This window comes from Notechis scutatus, chromosome 11, assembly GCF_049901735.1.
Source record: "Notechis scutatus isolate UNSWTSFEM ecotype Mainland chromosome 11, rNotScu1.2, whole genome shotgun sequence".
NCBI lineage: Eukaryota > Metazoa > Chordata > Lepidosauria > Squamata > Elapidae > Notechis > Notechis scutatus.
The window spans coordinates 11709730-11731965 of NC_142019.1; the positions used below are offsets into that span (position 1 = coordinate 11709730).

Below are 22236 nucleotides of genomic sequence, written 5' to 3' on the forward strand. Positions count from 1 at the left end.
GGGGAGGAGAGAAGGAAGAGCTGCTTCTTCTGAGCTTCCTCAAAGAACAGATTAACCCTTTAGGCACTGGAGGTGTCAGAGCTGAAGCTCCCTTGGGATACCCAAGGGACCCAAAAGACTTGGGGGACACTTGGGAAACAACACATGGAGGTGCTGAAGATATTTTTTCTCTGATCTCTTTGCTAATTGGCATTTTCAAGTATTGAATGCTAAAGCAGAAGAGGCTGTGATGGTTCATGCTTGCCTTCCTGGAGAGAGATTTATTTATATGACTTAAACATCTGTGTTTTTAAGGCGGCAGAAGTACTAGCAGGGTTAGAAACTTCCTGTTTTGCTTCCTCTTTCAAGATTTTTTTTCTATCTATTTTAGACAAAAATGGAAAAAAAGAGAAGGCGAGGAAAGTTAAATACCCTCCACACATCTAAGAAAAACATGTATGCAACAATTTAAGGTGAAAAATCTCCTTTGCAGGTGAGAAAGCTAAACTCCATCCTAATCCCGAAACACTGAGAATGGAAAACCTTTGGATCTACAGCAGAATCCAGAAATAGGGAAGAGAGAGGTCAAAAATAGAAGTTGGCAGACAAAGTTCTCCTGAAGCCAAGATTGGGACAAAGCAGGTTTTCTGAAACATAGTTAGGTTTGTCATTCCAGTGCTCTTCCCTTGGAAATACACTGACATTGAAATCTTCAGCCAAACTATCTTTATTACGGTCAATGGCCCTTGCCAAAGGGGCACAATCTCAGCTCATACGGTATTTTTTGTATCAACCTTTTGCAATTTTCAAAATCCTGGGTTAACCTTCTGGGATTTGAGCCTCAGCACATATGGACACATCAGTATGTAGATCATCATCTTGAAGGCACTGCTGCCCAATGGCTAACATCATCCCAAGGGTATTGCTGCCTAATGGCTAAGCGATCTACATATCCGGTCATAGCTTAGCCACTTCAGTAACTGCTCATACATAATTTAATCTTATTCATCGTTTTATTCATCACTTGTATTGTACGTCTTTAAAATAATTCACTGTACTGGTGTTTTATATTTTGATACACATTTTATATGCTGATTTTGTGAATTCTATGCACTAGTACTGTATTCTGTAATGCCATATGAAATAAATAAAAAGTATGTAGATGTCTATATGTGTCTATATCAGGGGCATCAAACTCAATGCCTGTGGGTCGAATCCGACCCTTATGGTGCTTAGATCTGGCCCGCACGGCCGACCTGAAAATCATGAAAGACCAGCCAGTAGTACCTGGCCAGCCAAAAGGCTCCTGAGCTCCATTTTCACTGGCAAAGGGTTGCAGGAGGCCATCACAGCCAAAAATAGAATTCAGGAGCCCATTTTTGTTGGCAGAGTGCTCGGGCTGCCACAGGTGCCCCCAACACGAGTGATGCTGAGCTGACCACACCCATCCCAGCCCCCCAAGGTCAAACACAACCCTGATGCGGTCCCAATGAAATCGAGTTTGACACCTCTGGTCTATATTATACTATACTGTATCGTATATTATGGGGCCCAAGACAATTCCTCTTCAATGCGGAAGCCAAAAGGTTGGATAACAATAGTCTACATATTTCTCTTCATTCTTTAAGTGGTTGAAAAGTCATGCCATCAGAGACTGAAAGGAGACTGTACATCTAAAAGACTGTGTCCTGAAGATTATTTGTTCTGGTTTATTGAATGTTCTCTCCAAAATAATAATGTACCCAAATCAAGTAAAATGGGGAGCTGCATAGGATAGGATGCTTTGAAATGGAGACAATTGTTGTTCAGGCTATTTGATCTATTCACAGACAGAGGAACTTCAAAACACTCATAAAATTTAAATGGGTGCCCACAAGTGGTGAGTTTCCCTTGCACAATTGTCAAGCGGTATTGTAATCATTCCCCCCAAAAAAGGGATAGTACGTCAAAACAGATTTCTTCAAAACTGGTGTTCCACAATGACATACAAGTCCATCAAATAAACTATCTGATTTTATTAAGAATTTGACAGACTGGGTTTTTATTGGGAGCTGCCCAGGGTTTTTTGGAAGGATGGGTGGCTATATAAATACCTGAAATAAATAAAAAAGAAACAAATAAAATAAACTTTCCCCTTAAGAATTTGCCTTCCTTTTAAGAGATGAAGAGTAGCTCCAGTTGTTGAATATTAAGGAAAAGCAGGAGATTTCTGGCTAACATGCAAAAGTCAGAACTGAATGAAGCTCCTCTGCATTTTAATCTGAGTATCCAAAGAGTTCTTTGGCCGATTTTGTTTTTAAATATAAAGATGGCCTCTATAATGATGAATGAAAAATCACAATAAAAGTATGCTACTTTTCCAGAAGCTTTTTTTAATAAGTTGCAATGCTGTTTATAATCACTGCAAGGAGAAGAAATATCTTTTCATAAACAAGATTCCAATTCTAGCTGTGCAATCATAGTGAATAGGAAACATTTACCTCTACCAAAGAAGAAGTACTGGAATACTGCAATGGTCTGGTTTTTTAAACTTCTAAAGCATTCTTGCCAAACAGAATTTTCCTCCCACCATTTCTCAGAAGAACAAGCTACTTTCAGCTCACTCTTGACACTTCATGTTCTGAACAGGTACAAAACGCACAAAATGAAGTCGAAGGATCTACAGAACATCCTTTTTTCCATTGATCTTCACTAAAGCACTGTTGTGGCTGTCACTTGGCTAGGTCAAGACACCTGCCTCCTCATACAATTTATAATACAGTGAGGGTTGCACATTGGACGCCCTGATTTGATGTGTGCAATTTACACAATCCTTATCAGTCCCCTGGTGATCTAATGACCTCATTTTGCAAATGTTGCAAATTGACCCAACTCATGATACAAAGGATGAGGGAGTCCAAATGCCAACAGCCACCCTCCAAAACCCAAAATGACCACTTAAACCAGGGGTGGGCTTCAAATTTTTTTAGCAAGGGGCTCTCTTATCTGGTTGCTGGGTGGGCGTGGCCATGGTGGGTGTGGCCTAGTTAGCCTCCTGCACCATGGGGAGTGGGGAGGGGCATTTTTGCCCTCCCCGGGCTCTGGAGGCCTTCCTTGAGCTTCTGGGAGGGCGAAAACAGCCTTCCCAGGCTCTGGAGGCTCTTTGAAAGCCGGAAATGGGGTCATTTCTGGCCTTCCCGAACTTCCGGGAGGCCCGTTTTATGCCCTCCCTGAGCCTCCGCACGTGCCTTGCACTTACCTGCATCCAAAACGGGCCATGTGGGGACTCCTGGGTGGGGAGGGGAGGGGTGGGCGGGGCCAGCCAGGAGTGGGATTTGGGGGTCCTCCCGAACTGCACAGAATCTTAGCTAGGGGCTCTCCTGCACCCCTGCTAACCCCCAGCAGCCCAACCCTGACTTAAACCAAAGAAACTTGCAGTAAGCACCAGCAGTGTTGTATGCAGAAGAACTGTAGACTCTCCCCAGAAAGAGGATATTGCATGCTGAACTTTTGGGATAACATAGGTCTTTTGTCCCTGGTTTCTGCTGCTAGATTTCAGATTTTGGTTTAAAAAAAAAAAAAAAGCAAAACTGTTCCCCCAAATTTGCCCATTCTGATATCATCTCAAAAAAAGTTGGTTTCAAAGTAGGACAGATCCAGAGTTGAAGTCTCAGTTTAAACATTACTGCTAGTCAAGATAAACAATAATAGACCATACTGATAAGATTGGGTTCAGATAAGAGGCTAAATCATAGTACTATTTGTTTGTTTTTAGAGTCATATGTTAACACAGCCAACAGCAGTTTGCTTAATAAATCATGTTTATATAAACCAAGGCTCAGAGAAACCAATCTATTACTTTAGGAATTGCTTATGTGCATCTTTGAGCTGGCAGTAGAATCCATGTTTGCATTAGATCTTACAGGATGTTCTGAACTTGATGTAAAAAAAAGACCAGATCCGTATGTGTATATTGTGTATGTTGTTCCAGGACACCACAATATTAGTGTTAGAAAGTGACTGTCACCAACCTTATGGTGGACTCTAAATCTCATTCTGGAAGAATTTCAAAATGGTAATAGCCTAGAAAGTTGTCCCTGGGTAAGGACCAAGAACCTTAACGGTTTTTTTTTTTTATAATGAACTTGGTTGAATGTTGAGATTTTCTAGGTCTTTTTATTTCATTAGCTAATACCCAATTTGAAATAATTTGCAGGAAATGAAGGTCAGACTATAGAACAAGAGATTCATTTAGGTTTCCATTTTATGTGTTTCTAATATAAGACAACAATCTTGTTTAAACCAGGTTGGCTTCTTTATTAGCAAAGCACAGACATGTTGCTCTCATTGAACAAAGTTGTATGTAGGTAAACGTTTTTATATCCCTTTATCTGATTCTTAAAAATTGTTTGTATATATGTATGTTTTCTGGATATTTTTGAGGGGTAGCTTAGGGAGAACTAGAGTTAATGAATAGAAGGTTTGAAAAAATAATCCAATTTCCTTCAAAATTGTCTGAAAAAAGAGAGGGAGGAGCAATGGTAGCCCAAATCTTTACCACGTTCCTTATTTCTCAGTCATGCTGTCATTAGCATGGCTGCAGTTGGAAGGAAAACGCTCCTAGTTATTTTTACATAAGAATCTCTTCCTTTCCTGGACGGTCATCTCCTTATCAATGGGTTTAAAGCAGGATGGGTTTGAGAATCACCAAGACAAACATAATGGTCACAATATAATCCCTCATCATCAAAGCACCAGTCTCGGAAGCACAACCCCTGGGCCTACTTACTTTGCTCTTCTTACTGCTGGACATTTTATTCCTGAGGTAGCTGAACGTACGGCTGACTTTCGTTCCACTTTTGCCTTCCAAATCTTTTCTGGAGGGGCTGGGGGGTGGGAAACTGCCACTCTCCTCACTGATGCTGAAAGCCAAGAGATAAAACATGTCACACAATGCGCAAGAACGGTGGTCACTGATGCTAAAAGCCAAGAGATAAAACATGTCACACAATGCGCAAGAATGGTGGTGCGCTCATCCGTTGCAAGTTGGAGACAAAGCATTTTCATTTGAACCTGCCTACAGTGCCTAGAGATGGGGTGGCTCAGTGGCTAAGATGCTGAGCATGTCGATCAGAAAGATTGGCAGTTCGGCGGTTGGAATCCCTAGCACCGTGTAATGGAGTGAGCTCCTGTTACTTGTCCCAGCTTCTGCCAACCTAGCAGTTCGAAAGCATGTAAAATGCAAGTAGAAAAATAGGGACCACTTTGGTGGGAAGGTAACAGCGTTCTGTGCACCTTCAGCATTTAGTCATGCCAGCCACATGATCCACGGAGATGTCTTCGGACAGCGCTGGCTCTTTGGCTTTGTAATGGAGATGAGCACTGTCCCCTAGAGCCGGAAACGACTAGCACGTATGTGCGAGGGGAACCTTTATCTTTAGGGAGCAGTTAAAGTTACAATTTTAAGGAGAAAGGACCAAACTTTGCTTCAAGCCAAATGTTTCCCACCCACCTCCAAAGATAAATTCAGTCTTCATATTCTCAAAAAACCCGCCATTGAATTGAAAATTTGAATGTATCATAGGAAGGAATTACTGCCTGCAGAACAAATGTTCTTAATTTTAAGTATAATTATGTCATGTCAAAGTCATTTTACCCAATTTTCAGAATATGGTCTCTTACATGCCTCTTAAAGACTGAAACCCAAAACCAGTAAATTTGACAAGCTTTTTGACCACAATTCAGGGATATGTAGATTTAATTTTTCAATCAGTTGATAACTGGGTCATTTTTTTTGCAGTAAAATCAATCTTTTTTTTTTAAAAAAAAAAACCAGCATCACCACCAATGGTCTTTGTTTAAATTCTTGTTGAATTCAAGAAAGGAACAAACTATATTTAGAATACGTTTAAGAGATAAAAAGTTCACCTTTGAGTCAAGGAGCTGCTGAAGGATCGAGTGCCTGCGAAAATACACAGAGAAAGAATTACAGTTAAAAATCCTTCAAAATCAAAACATGTATAGTAATACGTGTATATAATTTTATTAAAACATATGTTCTAGTATGACAGTGCCAGATGATGCTTGATTCTGAATCCACCCAATACGTTTTAGCAGGATAATAGTTGACTTCGATATCTAGAAGTCCATACTCTTTATCAAGATTATAAATGAGCAATTATGTTGATTTCCTCCTCTCTTTTTATGAAGATAGTTATTTTGAGAACCAGCTGATGGGACCAGGACCACATCTAAAGTCAATACATCAGAATCTTCCCAAATTAGTGTCCCTGGTCATTTCAGGCAATCCGTGAAAAAGAACAAGTATGAACATGGTTCAAAATCTAAACCAGAGCAAAGCTGGCTGAGGAACTCTGGGAGTTGAAGTCCACAGGTCTTAAAGTTGCCAAGGTTGGACACCCCTGATCTAAACAGTTTCTTTCACATTCCCCAGCAAAAATAGATTTGAGAAAGCTGTCAAGTAGGAACAAGCATGCATTACATCCTCTCGCTTGAATTAGTAGCTGGAACATTTATGATAATCGCTGGGGACAGTCTGCAAGCTGAAGCCAGCAATGCTCAAGACTTGAGTGTGGAAGATATCCTTGTCAGTTTTATACCCAGGCAGAAGGGTTGGAGATCACACTAAGGCCTTTGCAAAGGCCAAAAGAAACACGCTTTAAGGAGTTGCCTTGGTTACTTTCTGGTAAGAAATTCAGCCTGAAGGATTCATGTGGCACTTTTAAGCTGTCTGAATCTGAAGAGAAGTTACCACCTGCAGATGTTCAAGCAACACATTTACATTGTGATGCACACAGAGACACAATCCACAGGACTATGCCCATCTCTTTGAAATTAATTTATAGTTGTTCCATTTGCTTAAAAGGTTTAGGTTACTGTAGGTAGGTTCATGATGTGCCACATAAATTGAAATTTCGGGCCTTCAAATTATACCATATTGGAACAATTTTCAAATAATCCCCCAATGGCAAATCCCTTGCTACTTTAAATCATTCCAAACTATTAAAGGCAACCTTGACTATTCCTTGACCATAAATGACCATATATTCCTTGCTTTACATTTACAGTAGGGTTTGTTTGTTTTTTAAAAAAAGTTTCCTCACAATCTGGCATCAAAAAGAAAAGATAACAAGAATACAGGATTTTACCTTGTTGCCATTAGATGAAGGCAATGTTTAAATAGTGATTTAAAAGGATTGCTTTAGAAAAATCTCTCACTGGAAAACAACTAACATGTCCCATAATTTCAGGGACATAATTTGTTCTAACTATTTCAGGTTTTAACCACCTCCAATAATGAGCTTATCTCCTGATTAAAATCTCCTTTTCACATATATTTCCTAAGAAAAGGTACTATCCAACAACATTTTTTTTCCAGGATAAGTTGCAGAAATATTATGTTGACCTTCTAATATTTCTGAATTTACACATTTCATAAAAGTGCTTTCTTTTTTTTCCTGAACCCCTGTTCATGTAAAATAATCTAAGGGTAAAATTTAGCAAAATTTAGCATTTTTGAACCTAAGCAAGTACGAAGAATCTCAACAACGTGGAGTCCAAGTGGGAGATCCTACATGCAAATAAACAAATAAAATACGATACGTCAAATTTGTGGCCATAACATCGGTTCCTACACATGAAGTCTATATACCGTAACATTCCTTATTGACCCAGGGGCCAAATGAAGAAAAACCTTGTAGGCTAAATTCATCAACAGGAAAGTAAGCTGAAAAGCACTTTGGCTAGAATTTGCAAGCAGCAGTGAAGACAAGTGGAGACGGCAAGCCATTCAGCCGAGACTGAACCACTAGCATTTGCATTCAACGAAGCCATGCAAGAGTCTGAGCTTCTCCACGGAGCACTACGCAAATGCCAGCATCGTTTTGCCCGAACAAGAGTACTTACTCTCCAACTTCTCCTCCTCATCACTGGAAGAAGAGTCAACAGAAAAGACAGTTTTAGACTTAGGAATGAGAGGAGAGATGCTGAAGGAGAAGAAAACTCGTCTAGATGGCTGAATCCGCCCTTGTGCTGAAAAGTGGGTTAATGGCAGAGGTTAGAGCATGGCATTTCGACACCGACAACAGACAACAACAAAGAAAAAGGAAGAGCGGCCACAGAGAGACCAAGAACAAAGCAAAAGGCATATTACAAAGCAAAGGGCTCCAGCAGCCAAAGCAGAGAAGTGTGTGTTTTTTTTTAAAGGGAGGAGAAGAAAAGGGAGGTTTCATTGTATGCAAAAAAAAAAAAAAATGCTACAGGCAGTCCTCGACTTACGACAGTTCAGTTAGGGACCATTCAAAGCTACAACACCACTGAAAATAAGTTACTTAGGGCCATTTTTCACACTTAGGACCATTCAGCATTCCCAAGGTCACGTGATTTACATTCAGACGCTTGCCAACTGGTTCATCTTTATGACGGTTGCAGCATCATAAAGTGATCCTCTTTTACAACCTTCTTTTACAACCTTTTACAACATCGATTTTGGGCTCAATTGTGGTGCTAAGTCGAGGGCTACCTGTATTGATTTCTGACAGTTTCCCTACAAGGCTTCCATCATTACACAGTAAATTGGAGACGTGTCTCTTTTCAGTAACCTAAGTACTAGCCAAAAAGAACAAACAAAATCCAGCCTCCGACCACCACAGCCCCTTTCACCAGTTTGAGCAGACACCCTAACAAGCTTATGTGTCACTGGAAGAGAGTACACAAGATCGACTTCGTGGGATAGACATCAGAGGTGGTATTCAGCAGGTTTTGACCAGTTCTGGAGAACCGGTCGCGGAAAATTTGAGTAGTTCGGAGAACCAGCAAATACCACCTCTGACTGGCCCCGCCCCCATCTCTTCTCTGCCTCCCATTGAGTCCCAGCTGACTGGCTGGGTCATCTTTTGTTGCCCTGCACAGGAGAACGGAGCTGGAAAGCAGGTTAGTTGGGTAGGAAAGGAATGGGATTTTGCAGTGTCCTTCCCCTGCCACACCCACCAAGCCACACCACGCCCACCAAGCCATGCCCACAGAATCATTAGTAAAAAATGTTTTGAATCCCACCACTGATAGACATGATGTGTTTATCTCTATGACAAAATGTCTCAATCTGAGCTCCCGTTGGGTGTTCCCTCCTTCCTCAAGAAGCCATTGTTAGACCCAACCGTCCTGGATAGTTTTCACACAGTTTCCAATCTTCCCTCTTTATGGAAAGCTGAGAAGGCGGTCAGGTTGCAGTTGGGAGAGGATTCTGGAGGAAGTGGACTATTTGGGCCCTATTCAGTTAGACTGGAAATTGGGACAACTTTGATTGGACTTACTGAAGTCTTACAGAAATGGGGCTTCCTGAATTTCTCAGTGCATTTCTATTCCACTTGACCACGATAAACTTCTGAGCGAGGGTTAAGAATGTAATTGGCTGGCAGTGGTTGCCCTCCTTTCTCTACCATGTTTTCCCCAAAATAAGACCCTGTCTTATATATATTTTTGCCACCAAAAAAGGCACCAGGTCTTATTTTGGGGGGATGTCATCCACTGACAAACTTCACTTGCGTGTGTTGCCCCGGCTTCCTTTTTGCTTTCAGAGGCTTTCAGGAACTTCTTCTTCTGCAGCCAGCAAGGCTTTCCTGAAGGCCTCTGTAGCTGATAACAGAGCCCCAGGTCGGTCTGCATAAGAAATGGGCTGGCAAGGCAGGTGTTGGGGTGTGCGAGGCCTGGCTACAACTGTCCAAAGGTAAGTAATAGGGCAGCTCCACACACACCCCATCCCCACCTAGCTTAATTTTTATCCATGTACTCTGGAGTGGGCAGGATCTTAATTAGGGCTTATTTTGGGGATAGGTTTATATTGGGTGCAGGTGTAAAAGTCAAACTAGGACTTACTTTCAGGGTAGGTTGTATTTTTGGGGAAACAGGGTAGTTCTAGCCAGTATTGGACAGGAGGGAGAGATCAGGCCCAAAGACTCTGATCTGTGGGACATCTTCAAGGTTCAACTTTTCTTTCCTCTCCACTGTCTCCCTGGTTTCCTTCTCCTTTTTCAAGCATTCTTTTAAAAGCTGAATTTCCTCAAAGATCTGGGCTTCAGGAGTAAAATTTTCCTCAAAGTTGGGCTTCAGGAGTACATTGAAAGAATTTGAGGGAGGGGGAGAGAGAGATTCCATGAATGGATGTTATTTTTTATTCCTGGAGTTGTTTTGCATTTATGGATTTTTTTTTTTAATTTTGAAAGTTGCTTGCATCATCTGGAGTTGTTTTGCATTTATGGATTTTTTTTTAATTTTGAAAGTTGCTTGCATCATCTGGAGTGCAATAATCTATAAATTCAGCCATCACATTATCACGTTCTAACAATTCTTGAAGTGCTGAACTCCCTATAACCTCTTCGAGGTATCTTCCAACTTTTTTTCTTCTGTTGCATATCTTAGAAGCACAATTCAGGTGTGAAAAGCTGTGCTGTCAAGAGCAGTTTGAAATTGTAACACACTCCTAAAAAAATCGGTGTGCCTTATTTCACCTTGAGTCTGTCTTCCTTTTCATCCCATTTTCTTATTTGCATTGACAAGATAATTAACAAAATAAATTTCCATGTAGAAAAAGTATTTGCCTTAAATCTGATGCAAGTTTTACAAACTTTTTCAATGGCCTGATGAGGTGTGCAACCTTCACTGGATATAGTTAAGGGCAACATATTTAAAGTTTGGAGTAGTTTGAGCAGCTGCAATCCAGAGACCTCACCATTCCCATGGATCTAGTAGCCAAGAAAATATTGTGATTTTGTTCTGTTGTTTAATTCATGTGAATATGTGCAACAGGCATGTCTTATATGCACTGTATCTGGAAGGAACTGACTAGCTAAGATCTGAAAAAGTTCTCTATAGCTTTGGGGGTGAGGACAGGGGGAAGAGTAGAGACAGTTTTTAGCTGGCCAAATATTGTCCATTCCTTGTCGTGCTGTAAGCCTTCCAGTAAGTAGCATGGGTGGGTTTTAGCTTCACAACTATGACCACCAAGAAGATTTGTCCAAGAGACTGATTTGTCAAGAAGACTGAACAACATTTATGGGTCCAAAGGGTTTGTATCCGGGAAGATAATACAATTCCATGAAGAACAATTGCAGGAATTGGGTATGTCTAGTTTTAGGAAAAGAAGGACTAGAGTGACACAATAACAGTGTTCCTGTATTTGAGGGGCTGCCACAAAGAAGAGGGGGCCAACCTATTCTCCAAAGTATCTGAAGGCAGGATAAGAAGCAATGGATGGAAATTAACCAAGGAGAGATCCAACTTAGAACTAAGAGGAATTTCCTGACAGTTGGAACAATTAATCAGTGGAATGATTTGCCTCCAGAAGTTGTGAATGCTCCATCACTGGAGGTTTTTCAGAAGAGATTGGACAACCTTTTTTCTGAAATGGTATAGAGTTTGCTGCCTGAGCGGGGAGTTCAACTAGAAGACCTCCAAGGTCCCTCCCAACTCTGTTATTCTTAAATTCGTAAGAATAATTTCACAATTTTTTTAAGTATTGCAATATAGACAAGTGCTAAAATCAAATAATGATGAAATAGTTGCAAGAACAGAACCATTTGAGGGATCTCTTGTGTACTGGAACATGACTAAAAGGTCTGGGTAGAGGTCAATAGCTTTTCTACGACTTTAGAGCAATTTTACTACAACCATCCAGAAGTCAAAAGGTTGAGAAGGAAGGAAGGAAGGAAGAAAAGCCAAACCAATCTCCACGGAAACAATCAATATGAAGTCTACAGAGGGGAAACTTTCTCAGTAAGCTACACCAAGTCAAGACTTGATTCTTATTTCAGTATTTTTCAAACTCTAATATAATAGGAACTCACTTTTATATGTGTCACCAAGAGTGAGCTGGACTGTCATATGCATTTTCTTAAATAAATAAATGTGCTCCCAGATGGGGCACCATTATTTCTGTAGGACTTCCCAGCAAATTGGATTATACTTATACTTTTACACTTACCCTACCTTGACTCCTGTTGAAAAAGTATACAGTAATTTAAATTCCTAAGTTTAATTTAGTTTACTTTGTCATTGCACCTCGTACAACAAAATTATATACCATCTTCAGTATACGTAGTCAATTCATAAAATACTTCTTTGGTCTTTTTAGAGTTGCCAACAGAAAGGGAGGGAGGAGCAGTGCAGCAGCTTGCAAAACTGAAACTGCATTCCATAAATGTTTTTGAAGATAGCAACTAGGTGACCGAAATTTCTGCTGCACAAAATTCTAACTGGATAACATGATTGATGATTCCTGGCTATGGATGTGTCTCATTGGAGAATATGAATTACGATACACCCAGGCGGTGGCGGGGAAGTCAGGGTCAAGGATGACAATGAATTATGTGTCTCAGAGTCGGCTACACCCAGGCAGTGCCAGCATGTTTTGGAAGTTTGTCTAGAGACTCATGATTTAAATTGGGGTAACTGCCAGAATCCTGACATATACATTATGACTATGAAAATAAACACACACACACATCCTTCATATTCTATACATTGAATTGAAAATGCCTGGTATTGCATTCACATTGCACTATACAGTAGAATTCAATAGAGTTACTGCCCTGGGATAGAAGCTCTTTTTTACAGCCTTATTTGTCCTTATTTTTATTGTCCTGTACTGTCTGCCAGATGGTATTAGTTAAAAAAAAAAAAAGGTGTGTGTGCCCAGGATGAGATGGATCTAAGGAGTGTATTCCAGGTAGTGCCTTGCATTTCAAATGTAGTATTAAGGAGGGAGGCACAACTATCTAAAGTTGAAACAGGTTCATGGTGATAGTACAAAGTAGTGATTATGGATGATGGCTTTATTCATAGAATAACAGTCTTGGTGAATGCAAGCAGTCCCAAACCCATGCTTATCAGAAGGCCAACTTGTTCTCCCACCTTCTGCCCTTTGGGATTCTTTGCGTGATCTCCAGTTCATGTTGGTCCTTTTTGTCTGAAAAAAAGAGGGTCATTGCCAAACAAAGCTCTGGACAGAGACACTCTCCATGTTTATTTTTCCCAGAACATCTATGATACCAATGTGAGCTTCAAAGGTAATCTTGCAAGTGAAGACCACACTAGGGCCAATCATGCTCCCTTATAGCAGAATAAGAGAATTGGAAGGGACCTTGGAGGTCTTCTAATCCAACCCTTTGCTCAGGTAGGAAACCCTTTACCATTTCAGACAAATGGTTGTCCAATCTCTTCTTAAAATCCTCCAGTGTTGAAGCACCCATAGCTTCATTTTATTTAATTTTATATGGTATAATCTTTGTTTAGTTTCAAAAACATTCTCAAAGATCAATCTCATCCCGGGCACTCTTTTTTTTTTAACTATTACCATCTGGCAGACGGTACAAGACAATAAAAACAAGGACAAATAGGCTGAAAAACAGCTTCTATCCCAGAGCAAATATTGAATTCTACTGTATAGTGCAATATTAATGCAATATCGGGCTTTCAATTCAATTGTATAGAATGTGATGGATGTGTGGTTTTGTTTTATTTTTATAGTTGTAATGTACACCGAAGATGGCATTTAATTCCGTTGTACGAGGTGCAATGACAATAAAGTAAACTAATTAAAATGACAAAATCTGAAAGTCAGGTGAGGAAAGCAAAGCATGAACAAAGGGAAAATTTCTGGGGAAACTGATAACCACAAATACAGTTCTGGTCTAGACTAATTGTTCTATTCACCTTAATTTATCCTGAGTTTAATTGGAACAGAAGCACAGAATGCCTCTTCTGGTGTTTTACCCACATCTATAAACGTTCACTGTTATTTACTAAAAAAAAATTTAAACCTGCATATATAGTACTCCTACAGTTTAGCTAAATTGATACTTTTTAATGATGCAAACATTTCTGTTTCGCTGTACTGTTATCTGCAGAGCTCACACTCCACTCTGAAATCTGATCAGATAAAAAAGAATATCAGCAACTCTTTAAGGAAACAAAAATATAACATTAACTTTAGCTGATGATAATTTGGGGGCAGCTATCAGCTTTAGGCAGCCTCTAGTACTTTGAGCCTCCACTTAAGCCATGTTGCACATTAAATTATCAAAATATTAAAATTGCATCTTTCATTTGCACAGCACCGTTTTGTGAATCCATTTCTTTCCTTGCTATTAATTTGAGCTGCGGTACAGATCTCTTTGGAAAAGAGTGCAAATTTGGAGGAAAGTATTTGCAAAAGGTTTTCCTATAATTAAGAGAAAATAATCCGTTTCTCAAAGAAGGCTGGTTTTTAAGTCCCTTTCCCTTTTCTTAGCCACTTAGAAAAAAACAAGAGCATGCCAATTGGTCCTTTGCTGCATACGTGAGCCCATCCTGTGTGTGGATATGCCTTTAATGAGGGCCTTCAGAAGGAGGAAGAAAATTAGTACATTCTGGTCACCGAAGATGAAGTGTCTATTTTCATGGATGGACAAGTGTTTTGGTTACTATTGCTAAGGGAGAAGCAAAAACGAGTCAACATCTTTATGAGTCACGGGTCTTGAGAAGTTAAGCCAGATCTTCCAAAAAGGTTTGCTTGTTAGAAGAGACTTTCTCAGTGGCAAACTCCCAAACCAGAGAGGCTTCTCTCCAAGAAGAAAAAAAGCAATGAGTTTCTTATATACGCAGAGTGCTTCGGGGTACTCCACATTTATGGCAAAAATAAAATGTGTATAAAATAAAAGGTGGACTGGGGGTGACATGAAAGCAATCTTCCAGTATTTAAGAGGCTGCCACAAAAATGAGGGGGTCAATTTATTTTCCAAAGCACCAGAAGGCAACATAAAAAGAACAATGGATGGAAACTGATCAAGGAGAGAAGCAACTTGGAATTAAGGAGAAACTTCCTAACAGTGAAGACAATTAACCAATGGAATATCTTGCTTCCAGAAGTTGTTGGTGTTTCATCACTGGAGGCTTTTAAGAACAGACTGGACAGCCACTTATCTGAAATGGTATAAGGGCCTCCTGATTGAGCAGAAGGTTGGACTAGAAAACCTCCAATGCCTTTGTTTCATTTTGTTTGTTTGTTTCAAAGATAAAGGTTCCCCTTGCACATACGTGCTAGTTGTTCCGGCTCTAGGGAGTGGTGTTCATCTCCGTTACAAAGCCGAAGAGCCAGTGCTGTCTGAAGACATCTCCGTGGTCAAGTGGCTGGCATGACTAAATGCTGAAGGCGCACGGAATGCTGTTACCTTCCCACCAAAGTGGTCCCTATTTTTCTACTTGCATTTTTTACCTGCTTTTGAACTCCTAGGTTGGCAGAAGCTGGGACAAGTAATGGGAGCTCACTCCGTTATGCGGCGCTAGGGATTCGAACCACCGAACTGCCGAACTTTCTCATTGACAAGCTCAGCGTCTTAGCCACTGAGCCACCGCATCCCCCTTTGTTTTACTGTTTTGTATTTTATTTTCTATGATAAAACAATAAATAAAAAAAAAGAATTTGAAATGTATGGAAATTCTTATTCCACCATTTATTTCCCCAATGAAAATGTTTTCTTAGCTTTAGTGAACCCTGCAAAACTTTTTTTTATAGGTGTTCTCCACATGTATCTTGGGTGTGTTTCTAAAGTATCTGAAAATCTGGCTTTTTCTGCTCAGTCCTTTGTTTCAGGTGAATGGTGAACTTTCTGTAGGGATTATATATGTTTTTCTGAAATGCTTTCTCTTTGAGATGTACAGGTTATTTTTTTAATTGTTTCTTTTTAATGCTGTATGTCATCCAAAGTTTTTCTAAATTGGACAAATAAATAAATAAATAAGTCATCTGAACCCATTTGATCATCACACAGGTACAGTTGGGAGGTAATAATTAAATTTAGGAGAAATGTAAGGAAATGACCACTGTGCAAAATCCTTTTGCTTATTATATAAAATCTGGATTTCCAATTGGAATAAAACAAGATTACAATCCATAAAACGCTAGAGTAATCATGGAAAGCAGTCAGGCTGTTCCGGGCTCATTTGAACCACACCACATAACCACTGACAGAACTGATGAACAGTGAAGCTGCACCGGAGACACAACTTTCACAACTGCCAAGTCAGAACCCACTGACATTCCCCCAGGGCACACAATCATCCTATAAAAACATGTCTCAATGTCATTTTTGCTAAAAAAAAAACCACGTGGCAGATGCAGAGATAGCTTGCTCTTCACCTCTCTCAAAGCTCCAGATAGATGTAAAAGTATCCAGGAGATATTTTCCAAGGAGAGAGCATTAGTCACAGTGGGGTGCAGTTTGTTTAGTTATTTTGGACTGTCTCTAGCACCTTAAAGATGGTTTCCACATCTTACTGAAGACTAATTGCCTCTGCTGCATCAAGATTTCAGTTTATTTTTATTCTTTTCACTACTGGGGGGTGGGGGCGCACGATGGCTCAGCGGTTAAAATGCTGAGCTTGTCAGCTGGAAAGCTGACAGCTCAGGTTCAAGACCTGAGCGATGCGTGATGGAGTGAGCTCCCGTTCCTTGCTCTAGCTCCTGCCCATCTAGCAGTTTGAAAGCATGCAAACACAAGTGGATAAATAGCTACTACTTCTGAGGGAAGGTAACTGTGTTCCATGAGCTTCAACTAGCCATATGATCACGTAAATATTTTCAGAGAACGCTGGCTCCGTCAGCTAAGAAACGGAGATGAGCACCGTCCCCTAGAATCAGACATGACTGTACGATGGAAAACTGTATTTTCCCACTACTAATCTTATTTCTTGGAGATGCATTGAAAAGGAATGACAGTTCAGTAGTATGCTTTGCGTAAGTCTCAAGCTTAATCCAGGATGTTCTACATTTTTAAAAAATGCATAGATTGGACTTATAGAAGAAAAGAACTTGGGTATCTTTAGATAGATAGAATTCTTTATTGGCCAAGTGTGATTGGACCCACACAAGGAATTTATCTTGGTGCAAATGCTCTCAGTGTACATAAAAGAAAAGATACATTCGTCAAGAGTCAAGAATCATAAGATATAACACTTAATAATAGTCATAGGGTACAATAAGCAATCAAATGGTACTAGGAAACAGTCAATATAAAGCAACAAAGTTACAGTTATACAATCACAAGTGGGAGGAGATGGGTTTACTGGAGTGACTAATATCGGGCAGAGCAAACCAAAACTTCATACAGTGCAGGACCAGATATTTGCCTTCTCTGACAAATATTTATCTCAAAATGGCGCAAAGTTAGGCTGGTATAGGAAAAGCAGAAGGTGTGCTTAATACGCTCACAACCGAATGCTACATGCAAAGAAAAAAATTAAAACCCAACAAATACTCACTATTGTCTGATCCCACTTGGGCGATGGTCATCAGTGACATGGATTTCGTTAATGGAGGAGAAACGGGACTTGTGGAGAAGCTGAAGGAGTAGGGCTGTGGTCGAATCTGTGAAATGCAGGATGGTTACACTAAATTCAGTCTTCTCAGACTGGTCAAACAGACAAATAGAGGAGAATATTTGTAGCTCAGGGCTTAAAACGAGGGGGTCCTTGGTGATTTCTGAGCTTGGTTGTTTCCTTGTAGACGTTTCCTGACCCAACCAGGTAACATCATCAGTGCTAGAAGGAAGTGCAGGTTGGGAAGGAGGGAGGGAAGGAGTATGAGGAGGAGTATGAGGAGGAAGCAGCATTCCCAGAACTGAGGTTCAACCTCTCTAGCTTCCTCATCAGCACAAAAAAAAATTTAAAACCCAACATCTAAATCTTTTCCCCAGTCTAGCTATGATGTGAAACCATCTTGCCAACCAGTTCTACTACAGTATGCCTGGGATATTAAAGAGGAAGGTATTTGTATGTAAACAGCTTGCTCAACATAAATGAACCATGAAAAAAAATCTATACTAACCCCCTCCCACCTCAAATGGATCTAGAAGTTAAAAGTCTTCTTTGAGTCAAACTTTTGATAACTTCATGGAAATGTCCATGCAGTTTCCTGGATGATAGCAAAATGGTTTGTCATTGCTATTTACACACACACACACACGCATACACAGGTAGAGCTCCATCAAGAACCCTAATTTTTGTTTGTTTTTAACCATTAAGTCATGTCCGACTCTTGGTGACTCTATAGGCAAGTGCTCTCCATGCTACTTTTTATGAAGCATAATATAAACTTGGTTGTTGTTGTTTTAATTCCTCAATCTAGCCCACAGCTTTAGAATATCAATGGCCTTCCACCTAAGCAGGCATGACCCTCCTAACTATTTTCAAGATCAGCTGAAGTCAATTTGTTGCTGGTCTTGTTCATCTTTAAATACATTGCTAAGATTTCTGTCTGACTCTCTTAGCCTTGATCACAAGAGTGGAAAGTGAAAATCAAGTTGAGGGTCAGTTGTAATGAAATTATGAAAAGGAATGGTACCTTCTGACATCAAAGGATGGAGCTGCTGTGTGCCACACCTGGCTTTGTAGATCATACAACTCAAAGCTAGGATCCTATATCCTTGGAAGGACCTTTCTTCTTACCTGACTTCTCATTTCTCCTAGCTCTTCCTGTTCCTCTTCGGTGAGTGAGACCAGCGATCCTCGTTCATCATTTGCTAGGGGACTCTGCCGAAGATCTTTGGTGTTCATAGATACTACATCAAGACTTGAGGATGGCTTAGTAGTATCATCAGCCTCTCCAGAAAGACCTTCTAAACTGTAACTGAAGACAAATGACAGGCATTAAGTTTTTCCCAGTTCTCGGTAGGTCAGTCCATAAAGTTTTGTTGGCTTAAGCAAGCTTGACAGGAGATTTCCAAGTAATATTGTGCTGTTTATTATTTTGCTGTAAGCAGATCTACCTGCGTTCCTTAGTTAGTTAGCATGTTAGCACATTACTCTGTTAGAATTAGAGACCCATTCCACCTGCAAAAGCTCCTATGCGACTTTCTGCTGCTGCAATTTATATATATAAATGTGCAGACTCAAGGACTTTTCGTAAAGACCCTACTTTGTACTGAGTATAAATCTGGTCTTTCTTTTCAGGAGAAAGATACCTTTGTACAAAGATGCAAAGGAAAGATCAAGAGGTGTTTTATTAGTACTTTTAGCATGAGTTAGTTGTTGTTTTTTAGGAAAGGTGTTTCTAATAAAGAATTGCTAAAAATGAATTCCAGTTCATGCCGAGCAGAGAAATACGTGAATTTTTTTTTTAGCCTTCTCACTCAATTTAATGAAAGAGATTTTGGTTTAGTATCTTTTTTCTAAAGGAAAGCATGTCAGAAACATTATCCAGGCTGGACTTTGGCATCTATTGGCTTGTTTAATTATAAGACTTCACCATGCAACCCCTTTTCGTTGTTTCTCCTGATTTTTCAGCTTCTGTTTAAAGCAGGGATTCCCAAACTTGGCAACTTTTAAGACTTGTGAATTTCAACTCCCAGAATTCTCCAGCCAGAATTCTGGGAGTTGAAGTCCACAAGTCTTAAAGTTGCCAAGTTTGGAGCCCTCTGCTTTAAAGTTTCATTATCCCTTGAGACCCTTTCGGTGACAACATTATTGTTGTTGACTTCCCCTAGTTGGGAAAAAGCTGCACATGGACATAGAACATGTAAGAGGAAATTCTATGCTGCAATATTTTTGTTCTGCTAGTTAGACAGAAGCCACAAAAATAATAAGGTGGTCAAAATATACTTGGCCATAAAACCTTCACTGCTTATATGTTGTCATTCTACAAATATTGATGACACTTTCTGAATTTTCAATCATTGGTTTTTACTTTCTTGCAATCATTATTTTCGGCTTCATTTAATGTACTATCATTCCTTGTGCCATTTATGTGTTATGACCCGACAGCAGCCAGTGGAGCTGCCAGCAGATTCGGAAGGTAAGGAGGTTGGGGAGGAACATGGGCCAGTCCTGGAGTCTGGGGAAGGCTTTGACGAGGGCTCTGAGTTGGAGGCAGAGATGGGGCAAGGGCCACCTGACAGTTATCAGCTGCCTTTGGAGTCAGACATCAGTGAGGCAGAAGAACAGCTGCAGCCTGTTCTCAGTGTGCGATGCATAGAGTTGCCAGAAGAAGGGAACAGCTGAGGAACAAGGGCCGACTTGGGAGTAAAGCCATAGGTGGATGGTGAATGGCCCCTCCCCTAGAGAATAAAAGAGGAGTGAAAGGAGAGTGGGGTTTTGCAGGAGACAATTAGTTCACTCTGGAATGCTTGCCAAATATTGTGGCATCTGAAAGATATCAGCCTGGCCCCTCTACAAGCCTGATAAAGGTCTGTAATTGAAAGACGGTTGACCGGGACTTTGTGGGAGAGGAATTTCATTGTAAATTAAATAAAAGGGGTTTATCAGGATGAGGACTCGGCTTCGTGCTGTTGGGAAAGCCTAGGTCAGAATGTTATGATTAATTTTTACATTAACTACTCAGGGCATAATTCCACCTCCTGTTCTTCCCACGCATAGCCTACAACATTAAGTGGGACTTAGGTTTTGCTCAGTTTGCATACTTGATAGAATAAGAACATGTACATCAGTGGTGGGATTCAAATTTCTTTACTACCGGTTCTGTGGGCATGGCCTGGTGGGCGTGGCAGGGGAAGAATAATGTAAAATCTCTAGTCAGAGGTGGTATTTGCTGGTTCTCCGAACTACTCAAAATTTCAGCTACCGGGTCTCCAGAACTGGTCAGAACTTGCTGAATGTCACCTCTGATGTACATGCTTTGTTAAGCATATTTCTTTCTAAATTTGGAAAGCCAGACTGATCCTAGTAAAAGTGGAAACATGCCACTAACGAAGAGATTGCAGTGGAAGTAACAGGAATTATTCACTTGGTCGCCTATGGTGAGCAAAAATGGCTTCCAGGTGACTAAGGAATTTTTTTTCTCCACAAAGATGACCTTCCCATCTTGTACCACTTTAATCAGTCTATAGTCTTGGTAAGTTGCACTATAATCTATGTTAATTCCAGAAAGCCCAAAGCCTGCTCATCATGTCAGGAAGCCTTTTCCTGCTCTGAAGAACTAAGTCCCATCTTCTTCGAATTGGTGATACAGAAGATTCTTATCTAAGTTGCAGCCAGAGACTTTGTAAAGCTTAGTGTGACATTAAACAAGCCTCTGTGCTCCAGTTCAAGTCATAAGGAAGGGCTGGGATGTGATGACCACAAATACCAGGCAGCCAAATTCTGGAAATCATCCAGTTAAAAAAAAAACTTAATACAAAGAAAGTGAATCAAAAAAGCACACTACCCAAGCCAACAGATACACCAAGGATGCAATGAGACTACAGACATCACAAAAAAAGCTGGCAATGAGATGCAGAAGCTCCCTTGGGTGCTATGACATACTCTACCTTTGACCATTAAAGTCAGCATCCATGGCATTGCACTGGACACCTGAGGGACACCAGCTCAAACTGGGAATAACAAAGGTAAGAGACAGCAAGAGGTCTGCCATTACTTGATTGTTCAAAGGGGCAGATGTTTACCAACTTGGCTACCCTTGAAAGAATTATACTGTACTTCCTTTCCCCCTAATAATTTGGTGCATGTACATTCCTACATAGTTCCATTTTTTAAATTATTATTATTACAGTGTTTCCCCTCAAAAAAGACTGGGTCTTATATTAATTTTTGCTCCAAAAGATGCATTAGGGTTTATTTTCCAGTAGGAAATACAGTACTAAATGTGTCCCTCTAGCTGATGATCTTAACTGGAGCTTATTTTGGGGGTAGGGTTTATATTATGAGCATCCTGAAAAATCATGCTAGGGTTTATTTTCTGGTAGAATCTTATTTTGGGAGAAACATAGTATTTCATGATTTAAAAGCTAGTCTGTTAGGAATCCCTAGCTGTTGACTGAACTGCTCAGTTACCCCAGAACATGCATTAATATACAATCCCCAAGAAAAGATTCCATCCGTAGAAAGGTTCATCATTAGTGGAAAATTTTGTAGGAATCAGCAGCTCATTTGGCAGATACTAAAGCCTCATATTCTAGTGGACCAGAAGGTATATGATTGAAATGAAGGCAGGGAAATTGCTAAAAGAGCGAAGGGACACCAATAGGAAAACTGGGCAAGAATGAATGAGAAAGAGTCCATGAAGGATGAGTGAAGTATGGAATTCATGAACAGAAAAATCAAAAAGAAGGAAAAGGGAACTGGAGTGGAGTGAAATGGAATGAAATAGAATAATAATTTTCAAGTATGGATATAGTTTGTACATGTCATCAGAAAATGTAGTAATGACTAGGCTACATGAAAATTAAAAATACCTCTAGGTGGCGACTAGGAGAAGACTTGTGCCAAAATACT

General features: G+C 40.2%; 1 protein-coding gene across 12 annotated transcripts in view; it reads right to left on the reverse strand.

The window, feature by feature from the left end:
- AKAP13 (A-kinase anchoring protein 13) overlaps positions 1-22236 on the reverse strand; it is a 299586-nt gene that overhangs the window by 39035 nt on the left and 238315 nt on the right. For 4 of the 12 annotated variants that reach the window (XM_087972785.1, XM_087972784.1, XM_087972783.1 and 1 more), the window contains 5 exons: positions 18457-18637; positions 17272-17377; positions 7885-8010; positions 5887-5920; positions 4748-4880 (listed from right to left, as the gene is read on the reverse strand). In XM_087972785.1, the coding sequence (XP_087828911.1) occupies positions 4748-4880; positions 5887-5920; positions 7885-8010; positions 17272-17377; positions 18457-18637 (580 nt within the window). Of the gene's footprint in view, positions 1-4747; positions 4881-5886; positions 5921-7884; positions 8011-17271; positions 17378-18456; positions 18638-21272; positions 21336-22236 lie in introns of all 12 variants that reach the window. The other 8 variants (XM_026673060.2, XM_087972786.1, XM_026673058.2 and 5 more) reach the window with 3 other exon arrangements.